Source organism: Lycium ferocissimum, chromosome 7 (assembly GCF_029784015.1).
Source record: "Lycium ferocissimum isolate CSIRO_LF1 chromosome 7, AGI_CSIRO_Lferr_CH_V1, whole genome shotgun sequence".
NCBI lineage: Eukaryota > Viridiplantae > Streptophyta > Magnoliopsida > Solanales > Solanaceae > Lycium > Lycium ferocissimum.
In genome coordinates, this window is record NC_081348.1 from 57,913,761 (window position 1) to 57,933,645 (window position 19,885).

At 37.8% G+C, this 19,885-nt stretch overlaps 1 protein-coding gene, 1 long non-coding RNA gene and 1 other non-coding gene across 3 annotated transcripts; 2 read left to right on the plus strand and 1 right to left on the minus strand.

Annotated features, from left to right (window-relative positions):
* Nucleotides 1-1,110: 1,110 nt before the first annotated feature.
* On the minus strand, nucleotides 1,111-3,675 carry LOC132062382 (uncharacterized). Its single transcript, XM_059454962.1, has 5 exons — nucleotides 3,528-3,675; nucleotides 3,367-3,464; nucleotides 2,507-3,255; nucleotides 1,928-2,395; nucleotides 1,111-1,396 (listed from the first exon to the last, which is right to left on the minus strand). The coding sequence occupies exons 1-5, from the start codon at nucleotides 3,673-3,675 to the stop codon at nucleotides 1,111-1,113; spliced, it is 1,749 nt and encodes a 582-aa protein (XP_059310945.1).
* A 568-nt stretch (nucleotides 3,676-4,243) lies between these two features.
* LOC132065853 (small nucleolar RNA R71) lies at nucleotides 4,244-4,350 on the plus strand. Its single transcript, XR_009416824.1, has one exon. It is a non-coding gene; the product is annotated as a small nucleolar RNA R71 (small nucleolar RNA).
* An 11,429-nt stretch (nucleotides 4,351-15,779) lies between these two features.
* On the plus strand, nucleotides 15,780-18,190 carry LOC132063014 (uncharacterized). Its single transcript, XR_009416299.1, has 3 exons — nucleotides 15,780-15,899; nucleotides 17,104-17,258; nucleotides 17,692-18,190. It is a non-coding gene; the product is annotated as an uncharacterized LOC132063014 (long non-coding RNA).
* Nucleotides 18,191-19,885: the final 1,695 nt, after the last annotated feature.

Genomic DNA, 19,885 nt, shown 5'->3' on the forward strand with positions numbered 1-19,885 from the left:
AACTAACCTGTAAGGAGAAGCTCCGATAGGGGTTTTGTAAGCTATGCGATACGCCCACAAGGCGTCATCCGCCTTCATTGCCCAATCTTTCCTTTGGGCATTCACAATCTTCTCTAAGATTTGATTCACTTCTCTATTTGATACCTCTACCTGTCCGCATGTTTGTGGGTGGTAAGTTGTAAAAACCTTATGCTTCACACCATATTTCGCCAAAAGGTTCTTCAACGAACTGTTGCAGAAGTGAGCACCCCCATCACTAATCATCGCCCGTGGGGTTCCAAACCTTGCAAATATGTTCTTTTGCATAAAATCCACCACCACCTTTGCATCATGGGTTGGAAGAGGGACTACCTCTACCCATTTCGAAACATAATCAACAGCAAGCAGAATGTACTTGTTACCGAAGGATGGTGGGAAAGGCCCCATAAAATCAATGCCGCAGATGTCAAATATCTCTACCTGCAATATGTCTGTCAAAGGCATCTCGTGCCTTCTAGAGATGTTTCCCGTTCGTTGACATCTATCGCAACTTCTAGCAAATGCATGAGCATTTTTGAAAAGAGTGGGCCAATAGAAGCCTAATTGTAATACCTTAGCCGTAGTACGATCACCTTAAAAGTGCCCCCCGTATGGGGAAGAATGGAAACTCTCCAGCACTTGACTCACCTCGGTCTGTGGAATGCATCTCCGTACTAACTAATCAGTCCCTTGCTTGAACAAATACGGATCATCCCATATGTAAAACCGTGAATCATGAAACAACTTTTTTCTCTGTTGTGAAGTGGCTTCAGGTGGGTACACCCCACTTACTATCAAGTTCACAATATACCACGGGACTTCAGTTAGAAGAGCAAATAGTCGCTCGTCGTGAGCGACTCTCGAATTTGAACGTCCTCCACAAAATGATTATGGTTTTCTAATCTAGACAAATGATCTGCAACTTGGTTCTCAGCTCCCTTACGATCTTTAATCTCAATATCAAATTCTTGCAAAAGAAGAATCCACCGAATCGGCATGGGTTTAGCGTCCTTCTTGCTGAACAAGTTGCGAATGGCCGCATGATCTCTATATACAATAACATGTGTTCTAATAAGATAGGAAGGGAACTTATCAAAAGCGTACACCACAGCTAGCGTACTCTTTCTCAGTTACTGTGTAATTAATTTGGGCAGCGTTCAACATCTTGCTAGCATAGTACAGAGAATGAAATACTTTCTCTCGTCTCTGGACCAACACAGCTCCCACAGCATTGTCGCTTGCATCACACATCAATTCGAATGGCAAGTTCCAATCAGGTGCGATGATTATTTGTGCAATTACCAATATCTTCTTCAGACCTTTAAAGGCCTTGATACACGCATCATTAAATAGGAATTTCATCTTCTTTTCAAGTAACCTGCACATCGGACTAGAGATCTTTGAGAAATCTTTTATGGAGCGTCTATAGAATCCTGCATGCTTGAGGAAACTGCGCACACCCTTGACTGACACGGGGGGTGGCAGCTTCTCAATGACTTCCACTTTAGCACGATCAACCTCCAACCCTCTCTTTGAAACATTATGCCCAAGGATGACACCTTCTCAGACCATAAAGTGACATTTTTCCCAATTCAAGACCAGGTTAGTCTCTTCACATGTCACAAGTACTCAATATAGATTCTTCAAACACACCTCGAAAGAGTTCCCGAATACAGAAAAATCATCCATGAACACTTCTACGAAATCTTCCACCATTTCTGAAAAGATAGTCATCATACACCTTTGAAAAGTTGTGGGTGGATTACGCAACCCGAATAGCATGCATTTGAAGGCATATGTGCCATATGGTCATGTAAACATGGTCTTCTCCTGATCCTCCGGAGCAATAGCTATTTGATTGTAGCCAGAATAGCCATCTAGAAAATAATAAAACTCTTACCCCGCTAACCTGTCTAGCATTTGATCAATGAAGGGAATGGGATAGTGATCCTTCCTGGTTGCCTCGTTCAACTTGCGATAATCCATACAAATTCTCCATCCAGTGATTGTTCTAGTAGGAATGAGCGTGTTTTTTTCATTTGTCACAGCTGTCATCCCTCCTTTCTTCGGGACACACTGTACCGAACTGTCCCACTTACTATCCGAAATAGGAAAAATAATGCTGGAATCTAACCACTTGATTACCTCTTTCTTGATAACCTCCTTCATCACAGTTCGGTCTACCTTCGTTGATCTTTGCAGATTATGATCATCCTCCATGAGTATCTTGTGCATGCATAGCGCGGGGCTAATTCCCTGAATATCAGATATCTGCCACCGCAATGCCCTTTTGTGAGACTTCAATACTTCCAGACAAACACTAACCTCTTCGGCGGTCAACTCTGTTGCTAATATCACTAGCAAGGTATTACCCTCGCTTAAGAATGCATATTTAAGATGTACAGGTAACGGCTTCAACTCCAGCTTTGGAGGCTCTTCAATTTATAACTTCGGAGTTACTCCCATTTTTCTATCCAAAGGCTCAAACTCGCCTTCACGAATATAAATGCTCGCCATTGCCAGAATCTGCACCATCACAAACGCCGCCAAATCACCAAAAATATCATCACCTACTAGGGCTTTCTCCAACGGATCATGAGAAGTGATGAGTGGCCTTCGTGTATCATCATTCATAACAGTAATGGCTAATAGCTCCTCATAGATTCCAAGCATCTTCAGAGCTTTGTATACATTGAAGACTTCAACTTTGTCATGTACTCTCATGGTGAGCTGCCCAGCAGCTACATCAATAAGTGTTCTCCCTGTGGCCAAGAATGGATGCCCCAAAATAAATGGGACTTTCGGTTCAAGCTCGAAGTCCAAAATCACCAAGTCTGCAGGAATTATGAACGAACCTACTTGCACAAATACATCTTCAATAATGCCTTTGGGTCTTTCTAACGATCTTTCTACTAGCTGAAGAACTATAGTGGTTGGTCTGGGCACTCCTAAACCTAGCTTCCTGAAGATAGATGAAGGCATCAAATTTATAGCTGCACCTAGATCACATAGTGCTCGAGCAACAACCTGCTTCCCAATAGAAATCTCAATCGTGAAACTTCCGGGATCCTTCAATTTAGTGGGCAACCTGTTTTGAATACGAGAAGTGCATTCCTCAGTAAGTGAAACAGTGGCATACTCTGTGAATTGGCTCTTGTTTGCAACAATATCTTTGATATACTGAGCATACTTTGGAATACCGTGCAGCATATCAACCAACGGGATGTTCACGTGTACCTGCCTAAGCAAATCAAGAAACTTCTTATAAATAACCTCTTCTTTCTATCTTGCCAAACATTGAGGGAGTGGAGGTGGTGGCTTTGCAACCACGCGCTATGGCTTCTTTGCCACTGGTGTCTCGACTACCCTCTCTTTTTCAATCATCTCCTCGGCAATCTTCTCTTTTTCAGCTTCTACTCGACTGGTTTTCTTTGGAGCCACTTCCTCTAGTTCTCTCCCATTTCAAAGAGTCATAGCATTATAAGGCTTGGGATTCACATCCGTATCACTTGGAAGTCCTCCAGGTGGTCTACTATTTTGTGCACCAACTATCTGTCCCATCTGGTTCTCTAAATTCCGCACCGCCAAATTGCGATTCTGATTATCTGCTATCAACTTTTGCTGGTCTGTTATCTTCTTCTGAATATCACTCATCATCTTTTACATCATCTCTTCCATACTGTTCATGGGGGCTTAAGGAACAGGTGTTGGCTGATAGTTCTATTTCTGATTTTCTTGATTGTCACTCCACCTGAAATTCAGGTGATTCCTCCAATTCGGGTTGTAGGAATTTTTGTATTGATTATTGTTTCCTTGCCCCTGGCCTGCATTACCCACAAATTATATGGATGCGAGATTTGTAGGGCATTCATCGCTGGTGTGACCTTCTCCACAAACCTCACAAAAAATGATGGCTTGTTGCACCGCATGCACCTGTGGTTGAACTTGCGCAGCAGTTAACTTCTTGATTTCAGTGCGCATGGCATCAATCTGTGCTGACAGTGTCGTAAAATTATCCACTTCAAAAACACCAGGTGCCTTCGTAGCTGAATTACTAGTTGTGTCATCTTGCCAGTCTGGAGTGCTCTGAGTAAACCTGTTCAATAATGTGAATAATTCTTCATAGCTCAGATCAAGGGCCTGCCCTCCTGCAGCAGTGTCTAGTGATGACTTATGTTGGGCATCCAGACTCTCAATAAATGTGTGTGCCAGAACTTCATTCGTCTGATGATGGTGAGGACAATCTCTTAAAAGACCCTTGAACCTCTCCCACGCTTGATACAAATTTTCTCCATTTTTCTGCCTGAATAACCTGATCTCTCTTTGGAGTCGAGCTGTCTTTACGGGCGGAAAGAACCTTGTCAAGAATTTCGTCGCCAGATCATCCCATGAAGTGATAGAATTTGCGGGCTCTGCTAATAACCAGTTACTTGCATTCCCCAACAGAGAAAAGGGGAACAATGTCGCCCGCACATTCTTTAAGGACCCTTCCAAAGAGCAAAAGTATCCCCAATACGCAGCGTGGATGTGACGCTGAGGATCCTCGTGTGACATTCCCGTGAATTGCCCACTAGAGTGAAGTAGTTGAATCATAGGATGCTTTAGTTCAAAATGCCCTTCGATGGGGGGCTTGACAATGCTTGAAGTTATATCTGCCACATGAGCTACTGCAACCTCTCGCACTTTTGGCGGGGATTATTAGCCATGACCACGAGTAATTCGCGTAGCGAGAGCCCCGTATTCTCGCAATAAGTTCAAGTCTCTCCTACGCCCGCCTGAAAGTATGTTCAAAGAGCTCGTGGATCGACCTCAAGATTGTTTTGACTCGCAGCTCCTTCGCATTCAATTTAAAGTACCTGCAATCAAGTAGCAGCTAAGATCAACACGTTAATACTTGGATAAATAAAGCAATACAATTTTCTCTGGTAAAAATAATTGATTTTTAAGTCCCCAAAGAACGGCGCCAAAAACTTTTTGCGTCCAAATGCACACGCAAGTGTATGTGGTCGTATAAGTAATATAGTGATTATATAAAATCGAATGTCGAACTCACAGAGACTTATGGCCAATACTTTCACGAAAATAAACTATTGCAACTAATTGTGTAAGTAATGAATAAAAGCTTTGTTTGTTTCGTAACTTAATGCTAAAAACTAAATAACTAACAATGTAAACTAGAATTGTGCTATGAACGTCTTTGAGAGTTTCTTTTATAAAGATTTTAGAAATATTCTAGGGTCGTGGTTGGTTCACCAATCCTATTGAGTCATTCAAGCAATCCTACCTTAGTAACTTTGTTCACAATTGCTCTCGTAGTATTCTTCTAAACCACTACTCGCCGATTCAAGATAATTCGCCTCCTATATTCCTATGGTCTTGACTTATCAAGAACGCACTAACTGGGCGGTATGTAATTGATTGTGGTAGCTAAGTATATTCCTATCCTAGTCACCAATCCTAGCCCAAATATAGGGATAATCATATCACAATCTCTTTACTCCTTCTCTAAACTAATAACGTCTTTCCCAAGCACGTGTATCAATTAGTAAATAGAACTCAACTGTTGCGCAGACAATCAAGCAATTAAGCACAGAAGTAAAGAAACAATGCATACGAATGAGCTACTAAGATTAAAATACTTGTCAAACGTCAATATTCATGGCTAAACCACAACCCCAGAATTTAGGTGTTTAGTTACACATGAATCGAGAATAGAAGCTAGAATTCATGAATAACATAGGGTTTCAATCTAAAGAAAATTAATAGAAGAGGAATAAAACCTAGAAAGAGTTTTACAAGTCTCAAAAATCGTCTAAGTTGCCTATGTAATGTTTAAAATGACTATTTATAAGCTAAGGTAAAATATGAGATAAGTTGGCCCAATCCCAATCAAATTAGGATTACTGACGCCTCTTGTGTGCTGGCTATGCGACGCATGGCCAGCGCATGGTCTTCCTTGTGTTCTAGCGCCGCACGACCGCACGTATGGTCCGTCGAGATTCGTGGATGGGTTTTTTTGCGCCGTCGGGCAACGCACGGCCGTACGAGACCCTTCGAGTGCATTCGCCTTCGTGCGGAACTTCCTTCCCAACGTTCAACCAACATGCACGGTACTCGGAATCAATCAAAAACGCTCGGAATACCCTCCATCGGTCCTTGTTTCGTACCTATTCAAGCATACCAACATAAGCTCATATACAACAATTTACATTGAAAACTGCGATTAAAGTGCTAAGAAGTAAAGTGCAAATGACACTAAATCTAGATATTGGCGCCAAATATCAGAAATCATATCCGCAAGTAAATATTCTACAATTCAGGAATTTTTAAATTTTCCCATGAAAATCCGTAAGAAGTATCTGCGAAAAAAATTCTCAGGTAAAATCCTCATGTAATTTAAGCTTTTCTAGCACCCACTTTCTTGAGCATCTCTAAATATATCCCTCCAAAAGCCGCATCTCCATATTACATCTTGGCACTACCATTAGTGTTCAATTTTATCTTTCCTACACAGGAGGGGGGGGGGGGGGTTGGACCCTTGGTTGGTAATTAGCTTTTGGAGTGATTTGGAGCTGACAACAGTCAATATTGGGTCATCTTGTGTGATTGTTTTGTGTGCGCGAGCAAGTTCCTTACATGTTTTATTACTGAAATGCATATTTTGTTTGTGTGGGGGAGATTCCGGATGAATTTCGGATGTCAAAACGAAATTTGAGACATATATTTTACTGGTGAAACTCCAAAACACCCCATGACAATTTTTTTTAATTACATAGACTAAATGATTTTGTAGATTTTGTCTCTTATCTTAAACTATAAATTTCATAAATCTTTTCTTACTTGAATCTATTTCATGTCCTGTCGAATAAGACTAAATAAAATTGAACAGAGGGAGTATATAAGAAGAAAAAAAATCAAGTCTGATTAAGAGGGAGGCAGTGTATTAACTCGGGACTAAGTTATTAGGTTAACATGTTTAAAAACAGAAATAGGAAATACTTCAATAATTTCTAGAGCATAAGTTGTTATCTGATTGCACATAAGTTCAATAGGGAGACTTTTATTATCAATCAAATTTCTACGACCCTCGTTTCATATATGCCACATAATTGAAAATATAAGTGTGATCGGCCACGATTCTTGCCAGCCATTGTCAATAATATAATCAAGAGAAAATTACACCCCATGTCAATTAGGTTAGTAATGCTATCAAAATTGACCCATTTTTTAAAATCTTACAAAAAATGACCCACTCCCCCCTCCTTATCCTCCTTCTCCTCTCTCTGCACTCACTCACACCTCCATAGCCGTTACTACTCCACCAATCAAACTCCGGCGAAGCAAGCAGTCTCCGGCCAAGCAACGCCCAACGATCTGACCGGATTCGCTTTTTAATGCCGTCACCGGTCTATCTCCGGCGACACAAGCCATCTCCAGTCTGATCTGTATTATTCCGCTCTAACTCTAGCGAAGCAAGCCATTTCCGGTCAGATCTCTATATTGTTACAAATCTGACCGGATTCTCTTTTTAACACTCTCACCAGTGACTTTTTATTTTTGTTTAAATGTTAATTGTATTGTTACAGATATGACCAGATTCGCATTTTTTCGGTGACCTTCATGAATGTCGGCGAGTGCCCTTTTGGTGTATATGGGTGTATATAGTGGTATATGGGTGTATATAGGTGTATATGGTGTTTATGTATATAGGTGTATAAATATGGTGGTTAGTGTTGCTCCGGCGTGATCTCCGGCGATGATTGGTCGCAGGTGTATATGGGTTATAATATTGTATATGGGTATATGGTTTGTAATATTGTATATAGGCATATATGTATATATGGGTTATAATATTGTATATGGGTATATCGGTTATAATATTGTATATGGGTTAAAGCTTTGCAATGTAAGTTTTCGGCTATTTTTTTGCAATGAAAGTGACCAAATTGTATATTTATGAAATTTCCCCTATAATCAATCCATTCAAGCATTGTCTTAGCAAAGATTGATAATCATCACGCATATTTATAAGGGATAAGGCATCAATACCCCCTGAACTATGCTCAAAGTTCCAGCGACACACCTTTCCTTTTCGAGGGTAATACTACCCCCTTAAACTTTTTTAAAACATAATAAATATCACCCTAAGCGCTGACGTGGCAAGGAGAGTGTATTTCATTCTCTTTAGGAGAGTGAAAAGCATAAATTCTGATTAACTTTTTTTTTTGGTAATTAATCATTTATATTAATAACCAAGTATGAATTTTAAGCACCACAACATAGTTACATCCCAACTTGCTGATCTATAATAAACCTATCACCTATACATCAAAACTCATTAGCTATTTACATTATCTAAAGTACTACCATTATAATAATAGCTGTTGAAACACTACTCTGAGCTTCACTGATGCTAGAACATTGGTAATGCAAGCTATTTCTCTGGCTATACTGCTGGACTCTCATTCATGTTGCTCAAAAACTCTAGCATTTCTTTCAGCCCAGATAGCATGAATATATTCGGTAAAAACCATCTTGAGATTCTGTGATGTTCTAGATTTTCCTTTGGACCTTTGCCATATTCATTGTCGCCTCTGAGAGTATCCGGCAGGTATAGCAACTGATATGTTCAACCACTGCATTAGTATGTGCCATACCCTTCTGGCATGCATGCACTCCAAGAATAAGTGATCACTGGTTTCCATTGCATTTCCACACATAACACAATCTAGGTTTACGTGAATATCCCACTTGGCTAGTCTATCTTTAGTGTTTAAATGCCCATGGAGATACACCCATAGAGTGAATCTAGCTTTTAGCCTAGCCTCATTTGAAACCATCATATGCTTCCAAGGGACTTTAGGATGATTTCCAATCAGCTGTAAATACATCAAGTTAATTCTACTCTTGGTAGCTGGAGGATCCCCTTGGATCTGTTGGAGAGTTACTCTTGCCTCTAGTATCTTCCGTACCATCCAACTGGCTTGTTGTGGTATGGGCAACCTGATCATCCTTCACATAATAAGCATGGATCCATCTTATCCATAGCCTATCTACCTTGTTTGCTAGATCCCAACATACCTTTGCAACTGCAGCCCTATTCCAGATTTTTAGATCAAACATATGAAGTCCTCCTGCAGCCTTTGGCAAACACATTTTACTCCATGAGACTAGTGCCTTTTTGGTAATCTCATTAGTACCCGACTATATATAACTTCTACAATACGCTTCTATGGTCTTGATCACTTTGGAAGGGAGTAAAAATATTTATGCCCAGTAGGATTGTATCCCAAACACCATTGTTTTGACTAGTGTACTCTACCTGCGTAGGATAATTTTTTGGCTGTCCACGAAGCTATTTTTGCTACAATTTTTTCTATCAAAGGTTGCCATTGGAGGATGCTTAGCTTCTTTGTAGATAGGGGAATACCTAAGTATTTGAAAGGTAGCTGCCCAAGTGTAATACCAAGTTCCTGAATTATGTATTCTTGTTCAGTATTGTCCACCCCTCCAAAATAAATGCTACCTTTAGCTAAGTTTGCTTTGAGGCCTAAAGCTTTGGAGAACAAGTCAAATTTGTCATAGAGAGACTGGATAGATACTCTATCACCTCTAGCGAATAACAAAAGATCATCTGCAAAAGAAAGATGGGTTAGTTTGACTTTGGCACATTTGGGATGATATTTGTATTGCTTGTTGTATTCCAGTTCATTGAGCAATCTACTCAAGTACTCCATTGCTATTGCAAACAGATAGGGGGACATTGGATCCCCTTGCCTCAATCCTTTAGCTGCCTCAAATGGTTCTCAGAACAACTTCATTAATGGTAATTGAGTAGCTCACTGTTTTCATACAACACATTATCCAACCAATGAACTTTGCTGGAAACTTCATTTCTGTTAAAACTTGCTCTATAAAAACCCATTCGACCGAATCATATGCTTTTTGCAAATCTACTTTAAGCATACTTCTAGCAGATATGTTTTTCCTGGCGTACCATTTGACCAATTCATATGGCATGATGATGTTATCTGCAATCCTTCTCCCTGGAATAAATCCAACTTGGGTGTCACTAATAATATGAGGCATGATATTCTTCATTCTTGCTATTAAGACTTTTGCTATCAACTTGTAGAGGACTGTACAACAAACAATGGGCCTGTATTCCTTTATTGTCTGTGGGTTTGGAACCTTAGGCAATAAGGTGATGAGAGTACAGCTCACTGCTTTGTATAAGCTGGTGGTGTTGAAGAATTCATGGATTGCTGCACAGGTATCTTCCGTAATAATTGGCCAAGATTTTTTGTAAAATAATGCATTGAACCCATCTATGCCAAGTGCTTTATCATCATCTATAGATTGCAAGCCCTCTAAAATCTCCTGATTTGTGATCTCTTTGCACAACTCAACCTGCTGGCGGTGACTCAACACTGGACCTTTGCTCATGGTAGTTTTGTTTACTGCAGGTAATGAGTATGCTGATGTCCCCATTAGCGATTTGTAGACTTGAATGATCTCTTCTTGGATCGCCTTGGCATCTGTCAGTTTCTGTCCAGTCAAAGAGGTAAGTTCTACTATTTATTTTTGTTGCCTTTTTTATTTCATCACTACTGAAAAATACTTGGTATTGGCATCTCCAAGTTTAATCCAACTAACTCTAGACTGTTGTCTTATAATGCTTTCTTCAGTAAGTGACCACTTTTCTAGTTGGACCAAAGTTTCCTTTTCTTTATTAGCTAGTGTATCACTATACTAGAGCTTCAGTTGCTGCTACAAGTGTATTAGAAGTTGTCTTGCCATATCAATCTTTCCAAAGAATACCTTTGAAATGCTCATTATTGAGGTGAATAAGCTGAGTCTTGAGTAAGTCTTGAGTAATTTAAGTTTATCCCATATAATTCTCATCCTCCAGTAAGTTATATTTCCTCTCCAACTAGTCTCCACTGTAGACAGAAATTGTGAATGGTCTGCCCAAGCATTATAAAACCTGATTGGTGCTTTGATGATCTGATTGGACTGCCTAAAGTTAAACTCCATTGGTGAGTGATCAGATATGAGAGGTTCTCCATATTCAGTGGTGACAAATCCGTATTGATCCATCCAATCAATGTTCCCCAATGCTTTATCTATTCTGCTGATCACTCTATCATCCCCTAACTGCTTATTAGACCATGATTAACTTATACACATGTCATTTTTAATTGAGTAAATCACATTTAATTACACCTAATTAATTATCATTAAAGCTTAAAGTTTTTTTCTAAATTGTTTTCCTTTTAAAAGGTGGAAAACTTAATTTTTTTTTAATTCAAAAATTTGTATTTTTAAAATATGGAAAACTGAACTTTTAAAAAAATGTGGAAAATCCGTTTTTTTAGAAAATAAATCTGGAAAACTGAGTTTTCTTATTAAAAAATCTGGACTTTTTTAAATCTGATTTTTTTAAGAAAAATGTGGAAAACTGATATTTTTTTTCTATATTTGAAAAAAAATCTAGTTTTCCAGATTTAGTTTAAAGAAAAGGGTTTTCCACATTTTACAAAAATAATTAGTTTTTCCAGATTTTTTTTAAAAGCCAGTTTTTTCACATTAAAAAAAAAATAGTTTTACCGGATTTATTTTTTAAATCAAGATTTTTTTTTGAAAAAAAAAATTGTCCTAAAAAATTGAAATCATGAAAATCTGATTTTTTTTTTTTTTAGGACATGTTTTAAAGAAAATTCAGTTTTTCAGATTTTTTTTTTTTTAAAAAAAAAACGGGTTTTAAAAAAATTAAATTTTTAGATATTTAAAAATAAAACCATTTTTCCTTCTTTTTTTTTTTAAATTCAGTTTTAATATGTGGGAAAGGTTTTGATCCAATTTGACCAAGGTAATTAAATTAAAAAGAAAAAGGGAGATGACTTTGGGGGAGCCACGGCGCGTGTACACACAACCTCTAATATAATTGGGATAGTGTACACACAGCCTCTAATATAATTGGGATAGTGTACACGCAGTCTCCACATCAGCAATAAAGGTGCAAAGCAAAGAATTACGAAAATAATAATTTAGGGGGGGTAATAGGACCCCCCGCAAAGATAAGGTGTGTCGTAGCAACTTCGGGTATAGTTCAGGGGGGTAATAGTGCCTTATCCCTATTTATAAAGTACTACAGCCCTCTTCCACATAATATGAATAATGTATCACTCATTTTTGAGTTCTTGGCACTTTGCACCCCTAATGTATACATCTGTTTTTTTATTTGCACCCTATTTTTTTTACGATTTGCTCCTTAATGTATTCATCATTTGCAAAATCATAAAACAACTCAATCTTAAAGGGATAAAACAGGAATAGTATGTTTTTAATTATATCATCTTTTCCAAAATTATTCAGTAGTTATGAGTGTTTTTAATGTCGGTACACTTTTCCTCAACAACATAGATGTAGGAGAGATATTATAACTTTGATATATTTTAAAATGATTCTCTGCTTTAATCTTGTAGATAAAGTAATCTATTCATCTATGCGTTCCTATCCCTGGAGTCTGGTGAGTTTTCATATACCTGCTTGTGAAAAGTGGAGTTACAGCAGCAAATTCTAACACATGTATTTATAATTAAATTGTAGTTTGCAATGATAAATAATTGTCACACCCCAACGAGGAGTATGACGGGCTCCGACCCATAGGCCGGGAACCACCTGACTTAGCGGTTACTCTGAACATCATATACCGTAACTCAAAGAACACCTGCACGCAGAAAAGGCCCAACATAGAAATGTCTGATAATCTAACATATATGTACAAATGCGAACCGAGGAGGTTGCTACAACCTCACGAGTATCATAGAGCCAGCAAGGCTATCAGAAAAATATCAAGAACCCAAAACAAGGCCATACATTATATGTACATACCCCACTATGTCTATGAGCCTCTAAGAGTGTACATATGAACAGATATTACATAAGCGGAAAAGTACCAAAAGTAGCAAGTCCGGAGTTGTGGCACTTGCTGACACCGCTGAGCTGGAAAATCCTACTGCGGTCGCTCCTCAATAACCCCGTCGAGCTCCGCAAAGACGAAATGCGGCGTCCGTGCAATGGGACGTCGATACAGATAAAAGTACGAGTATGTAAGGCTGGAAGCAATAACATAAGTGGGACGGAAATATAAATAGAGTAAAGGTAACCTGTCAGCTGAGAACATACAATATGCCATGCATGAATCTTAAAAATCATATATAAGTAAGCACATATGTGTATATGTATATCATATAAGTATTAGTGCTGCGGAACGTGCAGCCCGATCCATATATGTTAGTGCCGAGGAACGTACGGCCCGATCCATAAATATGATATGTTAGTGCCGAGGAACGTACGGCCCGATCCATAAATATAATATGTTAGTGCCGAGGAACGTACAGCCCGATCCATAAATATAATATGTTAGTGCCAAGGAACGTACGACCCGATCCATAAATATAATATATACATATACATAATGTAAATAGCATGCATGAGAGCCCATATGAAAGCTACAACTTTATCGGAGTGACGTAAGGTCGGTAACCTCCGATTTATATTATGGAATTCGTGTCGAATCCAAAAAATAACTTAACGATGATGAACATAATAATATACCAAGAATCAATCAAATAACTAAGACATTAAGAGTTGAGCTACATGACATAGGAATGGAGTGATTTTATTATGAAACGCTCATATTCATACTCTAGTTGGATTTGTGCCAAGGAAAGAGAGAGAAATGAACACCTTACATACCTTATCTGTCAAGCCACCACTTAAAGGATCCGTTACTTCGGTGTTTGCCCTTCACCCGAACCTATATATCGAGAAATACACCTTTAATCATATTTTCATCATATTTCCATCGACTTATAAGCACTAATTACTGAAGACTAATTTGGGTTACGAAAATTTGGGCAGCATTTCCCCTATATTCTTTACCTCCTCCAAATACCAAAACAACTCCCAAACAATACCAACAACATCAACAACAATATCATCAAGATTCTACAAGATAAATATGTACAATTCCATCCAAACTTTCTTCAAACCTCAATCCATAAGCCAACAACATCAACACAACAAACTATAACTTTTATTCTCGTAAATATTCCTAAATCGATATTAAGAAAGAGAAATTCATACCTTATCCTTTCTAGAATAGGAAGATCTTCAGGATTTACTTTGCTTCCAAGCCAAATCCAACACAAAACGAAACTATAATCGCGACTACACGTTGTCCGGACCTCGATTAATACTCCGTAATTTGAAATTACTCAAAATCCTCACTTTTATGTGATATATAGGCTCTCATATGTTTGATGAACTTTCTAGAGCATTTGGAAAAAATTTGTGAAGAAAAAATGGGGTTTTGCCTCTTATATAGTGTGCTTAAGTCGGTGGCACTGTAGCAGCAGTGTAGCAAAAGACTGTAGCTGCGCGTTTCTGCTCTGTCAGCCTAACTTGTAACGTCCATAATTCTCTACTCCAATGTCGTATCGATGATCGGTTTGTTGCGTTGGAAACTAGACTCGACGAACTTCACTTTAGGCTTTTGAAACACCTTAAAACTCCTAATATACTAGGATATATACCCCTCTAAAGTTGACTAAAAATCTGCCTAAAATTCTGCCAACTTTTTTTTCCAAATTTTTTTTTCCGACACATCTATTTTCTTCGATTTGCTTGGTCCCGGAACCTTTAGGCACTTGCTTGACACTTGTTAAGAGTATTAATTAATCTTATAAGGGTTCCATGACCTCTCCTAGCTTACTTTAATTTACCTACGATGCAAACGACGCGAAAATTTTTCGAGGTGTAACAATAATATGGTAGATTATGATCACTGTAGTTGTGAGTGTTGAGCGCTCTCTTTTTTTCCTAATCAAAATAAATTTCTCATCAACTACTTTTCTATTCTTGTTTTTCTATTTTGATCTAGTTTTCCTTTAAAAACTGTGAACTAACAGTGCATAAGAAGGCAACAACATGGTTTGTCTAGAAAATCTTAATAGTGTCACTAATCTTCCTGTAGATATGCAAGTCATTTAGTCTTGCAATTCTATTTTCAAGATCCGAGTTCAAACTTTTCTATATATTATAAAGGGAAAAGGGTCAAAAATACCCCTCTACTTTGGAAAAAGGGCTAAAAATATCCCCTGAACTTATTTTGGATCAAAAATATCCCTTCCATCCTTAAAGTTTTCAAATATACCCTTATCTTGACGGAAATTATCCCTCAAAATAACCCAAAATCATTTCTTAAGCCCGCTCCATTATTTAAACCAGACCCAACTAAATAATAACCCATAAGATCCCCTTATTCCCACAATAAGTAGGTTTGAAGTTCGAGGGAATTGGGGAAATAAGGAAATCTTATGGGTTATTATTTAGTTGGCTTTTACGTTAAATGATGGAAAATGTAGTTTAAGAAATGATTTCGGGTTATTTTGGGGGATAACTTCTGTCAAGACGGGTATATTTGAAGACTTTAAGGATTGAAAGGATTGAGAGGGGTATTTTTGACCCAAAATAATTTCGGAGGATATTTTTAGCCCATTTTTCAAAGTAAAGGGGTATTTTTGACCCTTTTCCCCTATTATAAATGCTGGTTTCAACATGCTTGCCTGGCACTTAGAAGGCTATTTTCGTAAATTCACTGTCCTTACATTTAATGTTGAGGGCAAAGTCGACTTTTCATCACTCTTCCATCCTCGGGCTAGAAGCCTTGTAGCTTCTTCCTTACTCTGACCCTCCTCCAAACAATTTTGACGGAGGCCTTTTCCAATCCTTGATCTTCAGCCTAACAACCGAGGATGTTGGAGTGGGGACAATGGAAAGTGTCAAGCATTTGTTCATTTCGATCAAATTTGGTAAAAATATGAAGAATGTCCGTCTTTCTTTGCCTCTCGCTTCTCATATTTTCGTCTTGGTAGGTAGGGATAGTGTAAGCTTTATGACTGAATTGATGGCCGATTTTGACCTAGAATTCTAAGTTGGGATTTTGTGGTGGTTAATATTTAATGGCACCCTTTTTGAGTATTACTTATGACTTTAGTAAGGACATGATTTAACGGGAGACCGATGAGCAAACTTAGCAAGTAATGACATGAAAGGGAAATTTGGTAACCAAAGCATAGAGAAGCTAATTAGTTAAAGCAAATTTAAGAGTCATAAGCATGTGTTTTAGATGATTTAAGTGGTTAATATTGACTATTTTGATTTATCATTAGCCATAAACAATTAATAGCAAGATATCCACATGATATGTAATTCGCCTTGAATGATTTGTAATGCAATTAGCTTCTGCAAAGTACTATGTTATAGAAGCAATGTGAGGTGAGAATGGTGTTAAATAAAAGTAAAATATTTAAGACTTATTCATGTTTAAAGCTTTTTTTAAACATTTCTGAAGTATTGTTACTATTGAAGATAGTACTGCTACTATTTTACGATGCGGTTGGAGCAAATTTATAATTGAAGATCCTGCTTCTTCAGTCACTTCTTTCCTTCTGTGATATCAGGTTAGTTTACCTGTTTACTATCCTTTTCATATTACTGTGCTAACTCATTCGTCGTGATTTATTATCATATACACGGAAGTGAAGTTTAGATATTACAATGCTTCTGAGGCTAGAAAAGTGGCGTGGGAATTTCGAAAATGGAGTTGAAACCTTTGACATTTGGCTTAATTCTAACTATTCTGTTTATGGAGAAGCATGAAATTTATATAAGAAGAAGCATACTTTTCAAAACATCCATTTCCATGAGAAAGTGTGTAAAAAAAGACCACATAATTCCCATTCTTCACTATCAAAAATCGTGGCTCTAAAAATATAAAGAAGAGATGTGATAATTTTAAATATGTTCAACTCAAGTTGTATGAATGTTGTTACAAGGTAGTCTCTTGCTCGAGTCATTTTAACTGTCTTCTTAGCATCTGATTTTGGAGCTGCTTAGGTCATACCATCTGTTTAGAGGCAAACATCACTTACAAATATTGGAAGTTTTGTAGCATACTAAATTTCAGTTTAGTGGGTTTTGAAGAATGCTAATTATTGTCCATTTCTTTTGAAGAGTATTGTGCTCTGAGGCTGCCATCATATAACTGATGATCGGCTTCTAGCTTGGGTAGATAAATGTGTCAAACTTGAAAAATATGGGTACAGGGGAAGGTTCATTCTTGTAGTGTTCCTCTTAGCTTTAACAAGCTGGACAAATCTCTCACTCAGGTCAGTTTTGCAACTTTTTACCTATCACTACATTATTCCACTCTAATTTCCAGTTCATGTTAATATTGTATACCACTAGAAGCTCCGATTTCTCCCTCATGGAAGCTGTGATTCCCCCTCTTGATTCTCCATATTTTGTATCTTTTCCTTTTATTTTTACCCTTAATTTCTTGATTGTTGATTAAGATTTCTCTATTTTGGTTTCAAAATTTGTCTTTGGTGTACTGTTTGCCCTCTTTTTCCTTCTCTGTTCAGTTTTATGCTCCTTTCTGTTTTGAAATAACGAGAGTCAAGCACCTCCAATAGGCTCTCTTAACATTGTTTTGTATTAGATATCTTTCTTGAAAAAATTATGTTAGTTATTTGAAAACTTTTTTGGTAAACTATTTTAGCCAATCCAGTGCAAGAATTCACTTCTATCTATGATCTCTAGGTAGCTTTACAGGACGGTGCCTCTTACATTATCCATCTTGCCTTAAACGAACAGAAAAAATGTGATCCACCCAGTGTACTTTCAATCATAATGGATGTTGCTGAGGGAGCAGAATAAAAAATTGAATATATTGGCTTGGAGGGACGAGAGATCAAAAACAATCGACAAATAGAATCCCAACTATTGCAAACATAGCATGGAGATAAGAAGTCCTCTTTGTACCGCTAAAAAAAAATATGTAACCTGGTTGCATTAGTTTGAAGTAGTTCACATCTTCCTCCAGATTAAACCATTCTCCTTGTATTTTGATGTCAAGATACTTGACGAAATGGTGAACTATGTGCTACTTGAGTCAAGAACGTGGTTTTGAATTACATATGCAGCTAATGACATTTCGTAGTAGTGTTGTGCTTGTATTGGCACGGGCCATCTCCACTAGTTTTAGTATACGTGTAGCTAATACTACTTATTTGGGAATATAACAAAAAATTAAGTTGATGTTGTCAACAATGATGGTAGCTTAGTGTAATCGACCTTCCCGACATAAAGTTTTTCCCTTTATATTTCAAGACTTCAAGTTTGTTGTTTCAGAGTCCGGAACCAAAATGCCCGCAAAAAAAACATTTTAAACTAAAATACCCCAACAAAAAAAAAATGTTACCAAACTACCTTTAGCGCAGTAATTTACTGCGCTATAGTGTCTCTCCTTTTTTTTTTCGGCCTTTTTGGTTAACCCTTCTGCTATTACACTTTTTAACGTACTTTGACCATAGATTAATCATGCTTCGGGACCCCGAAACTTCAATATTTTATATAGAACCCTACTTATTTTTGTGCGATTAATAAGGTAGATTAATACATCAAGGATACACAAATGTTCGGATGGCCGTTTTAGTGGTTGAAAGTGTTCGAACGCCATTTTCGTTTGAAGGCTCGGTGACATTAGCTTGAAGTTCTTTACGAATACTTAAACTTGTTCATTAATAATTAATCGAAGTTAATAAAATGACAAAGATTCATACAAAAAAAAAAAAAAAAAAAAAAAACTTAGCTAAATTGCATCATTCATAACCTTGAGTAGATGAAAATACTTAACATACTAATATTCTTCAAAATAACAAGATAATCATAAATTAAACTTAAAACTAAAATCACAACATTCTTAATCATCATCGAGTACAAGTCCTCAACATCGTTCTCGTAAAATATTGGCGATTTCTTAAGACACATCTTTTTTTTTTAAGTGCTTAGTTCTTCACCGGTCGATGATGCTTGTTCTTCGGCCAACTTTAGCATGTAAAATCTACATCGTCTTGCCAGCATTCTGTTATTTTCTTTTCTCATCCTTTGCACGGCAAGCTCGCAAGTTTCTGGACCTACTTGAGGCATGGTTAAGGAGTACCTTATTGGGATTGGAGCGTTGAGATTTTCCAAGTCACGAACAAGACGTTCTGATTCGGCGAGCCGATGTGACCATTCTCGGCGTAAACCGCAATAATATTCCCGCGAATCTGAATATTTCACACCAGCGTAAATCATCATTACGCTCTATAAGGTGCGGGGATTTAGCTCATCTAGTTTGAAATCACCTATCGTCGAAAAACCGGCTATGATTTTGAACTCTCATCATCACCGCTATTTGGTTCTTTTGGAAGGAGTAAAGACCAAGGCGAGTTTTACCACCAATATTGAATATGGTGTAGTCTAATAACAAAAGAAAGGGCTACTTATATAGTTGCAAACCCCCAAGTACCCTGGGAGGGGTGGGGAGGGGAGGGTCTTTATGACCCTACCTACTTACCTTATTGTAAGAAAAATATTAATCTTCATCGGACATTTCACCGAATCCCACTTGATCTAAATCTTATGCTACCATGTATACCATATTCTACCCTATGGTAACGTATTTGCATCCGATTGTTCTCTTCACAAAAGATTAAGAGCCAAATTAAACTCTTGTGGAGTTCCGCGAGGCATTGACATAGCACGTTTTTGGGCGTTTAAGCCTGCGACGCGTAACTTGTGCTCCAATGCCGCAACCTCCTTAACACGCCAATCTCCTCCTCTCATTTTATTATTGTATTCTCGATTGAATCTATCATTAGGTTATTTGAGTAAATGAAAATCATCATCATCTAGTTCCGGTCCCACCTTGCTTCAAAATTTTTTAGGAAGATATAACACGTTAATATCT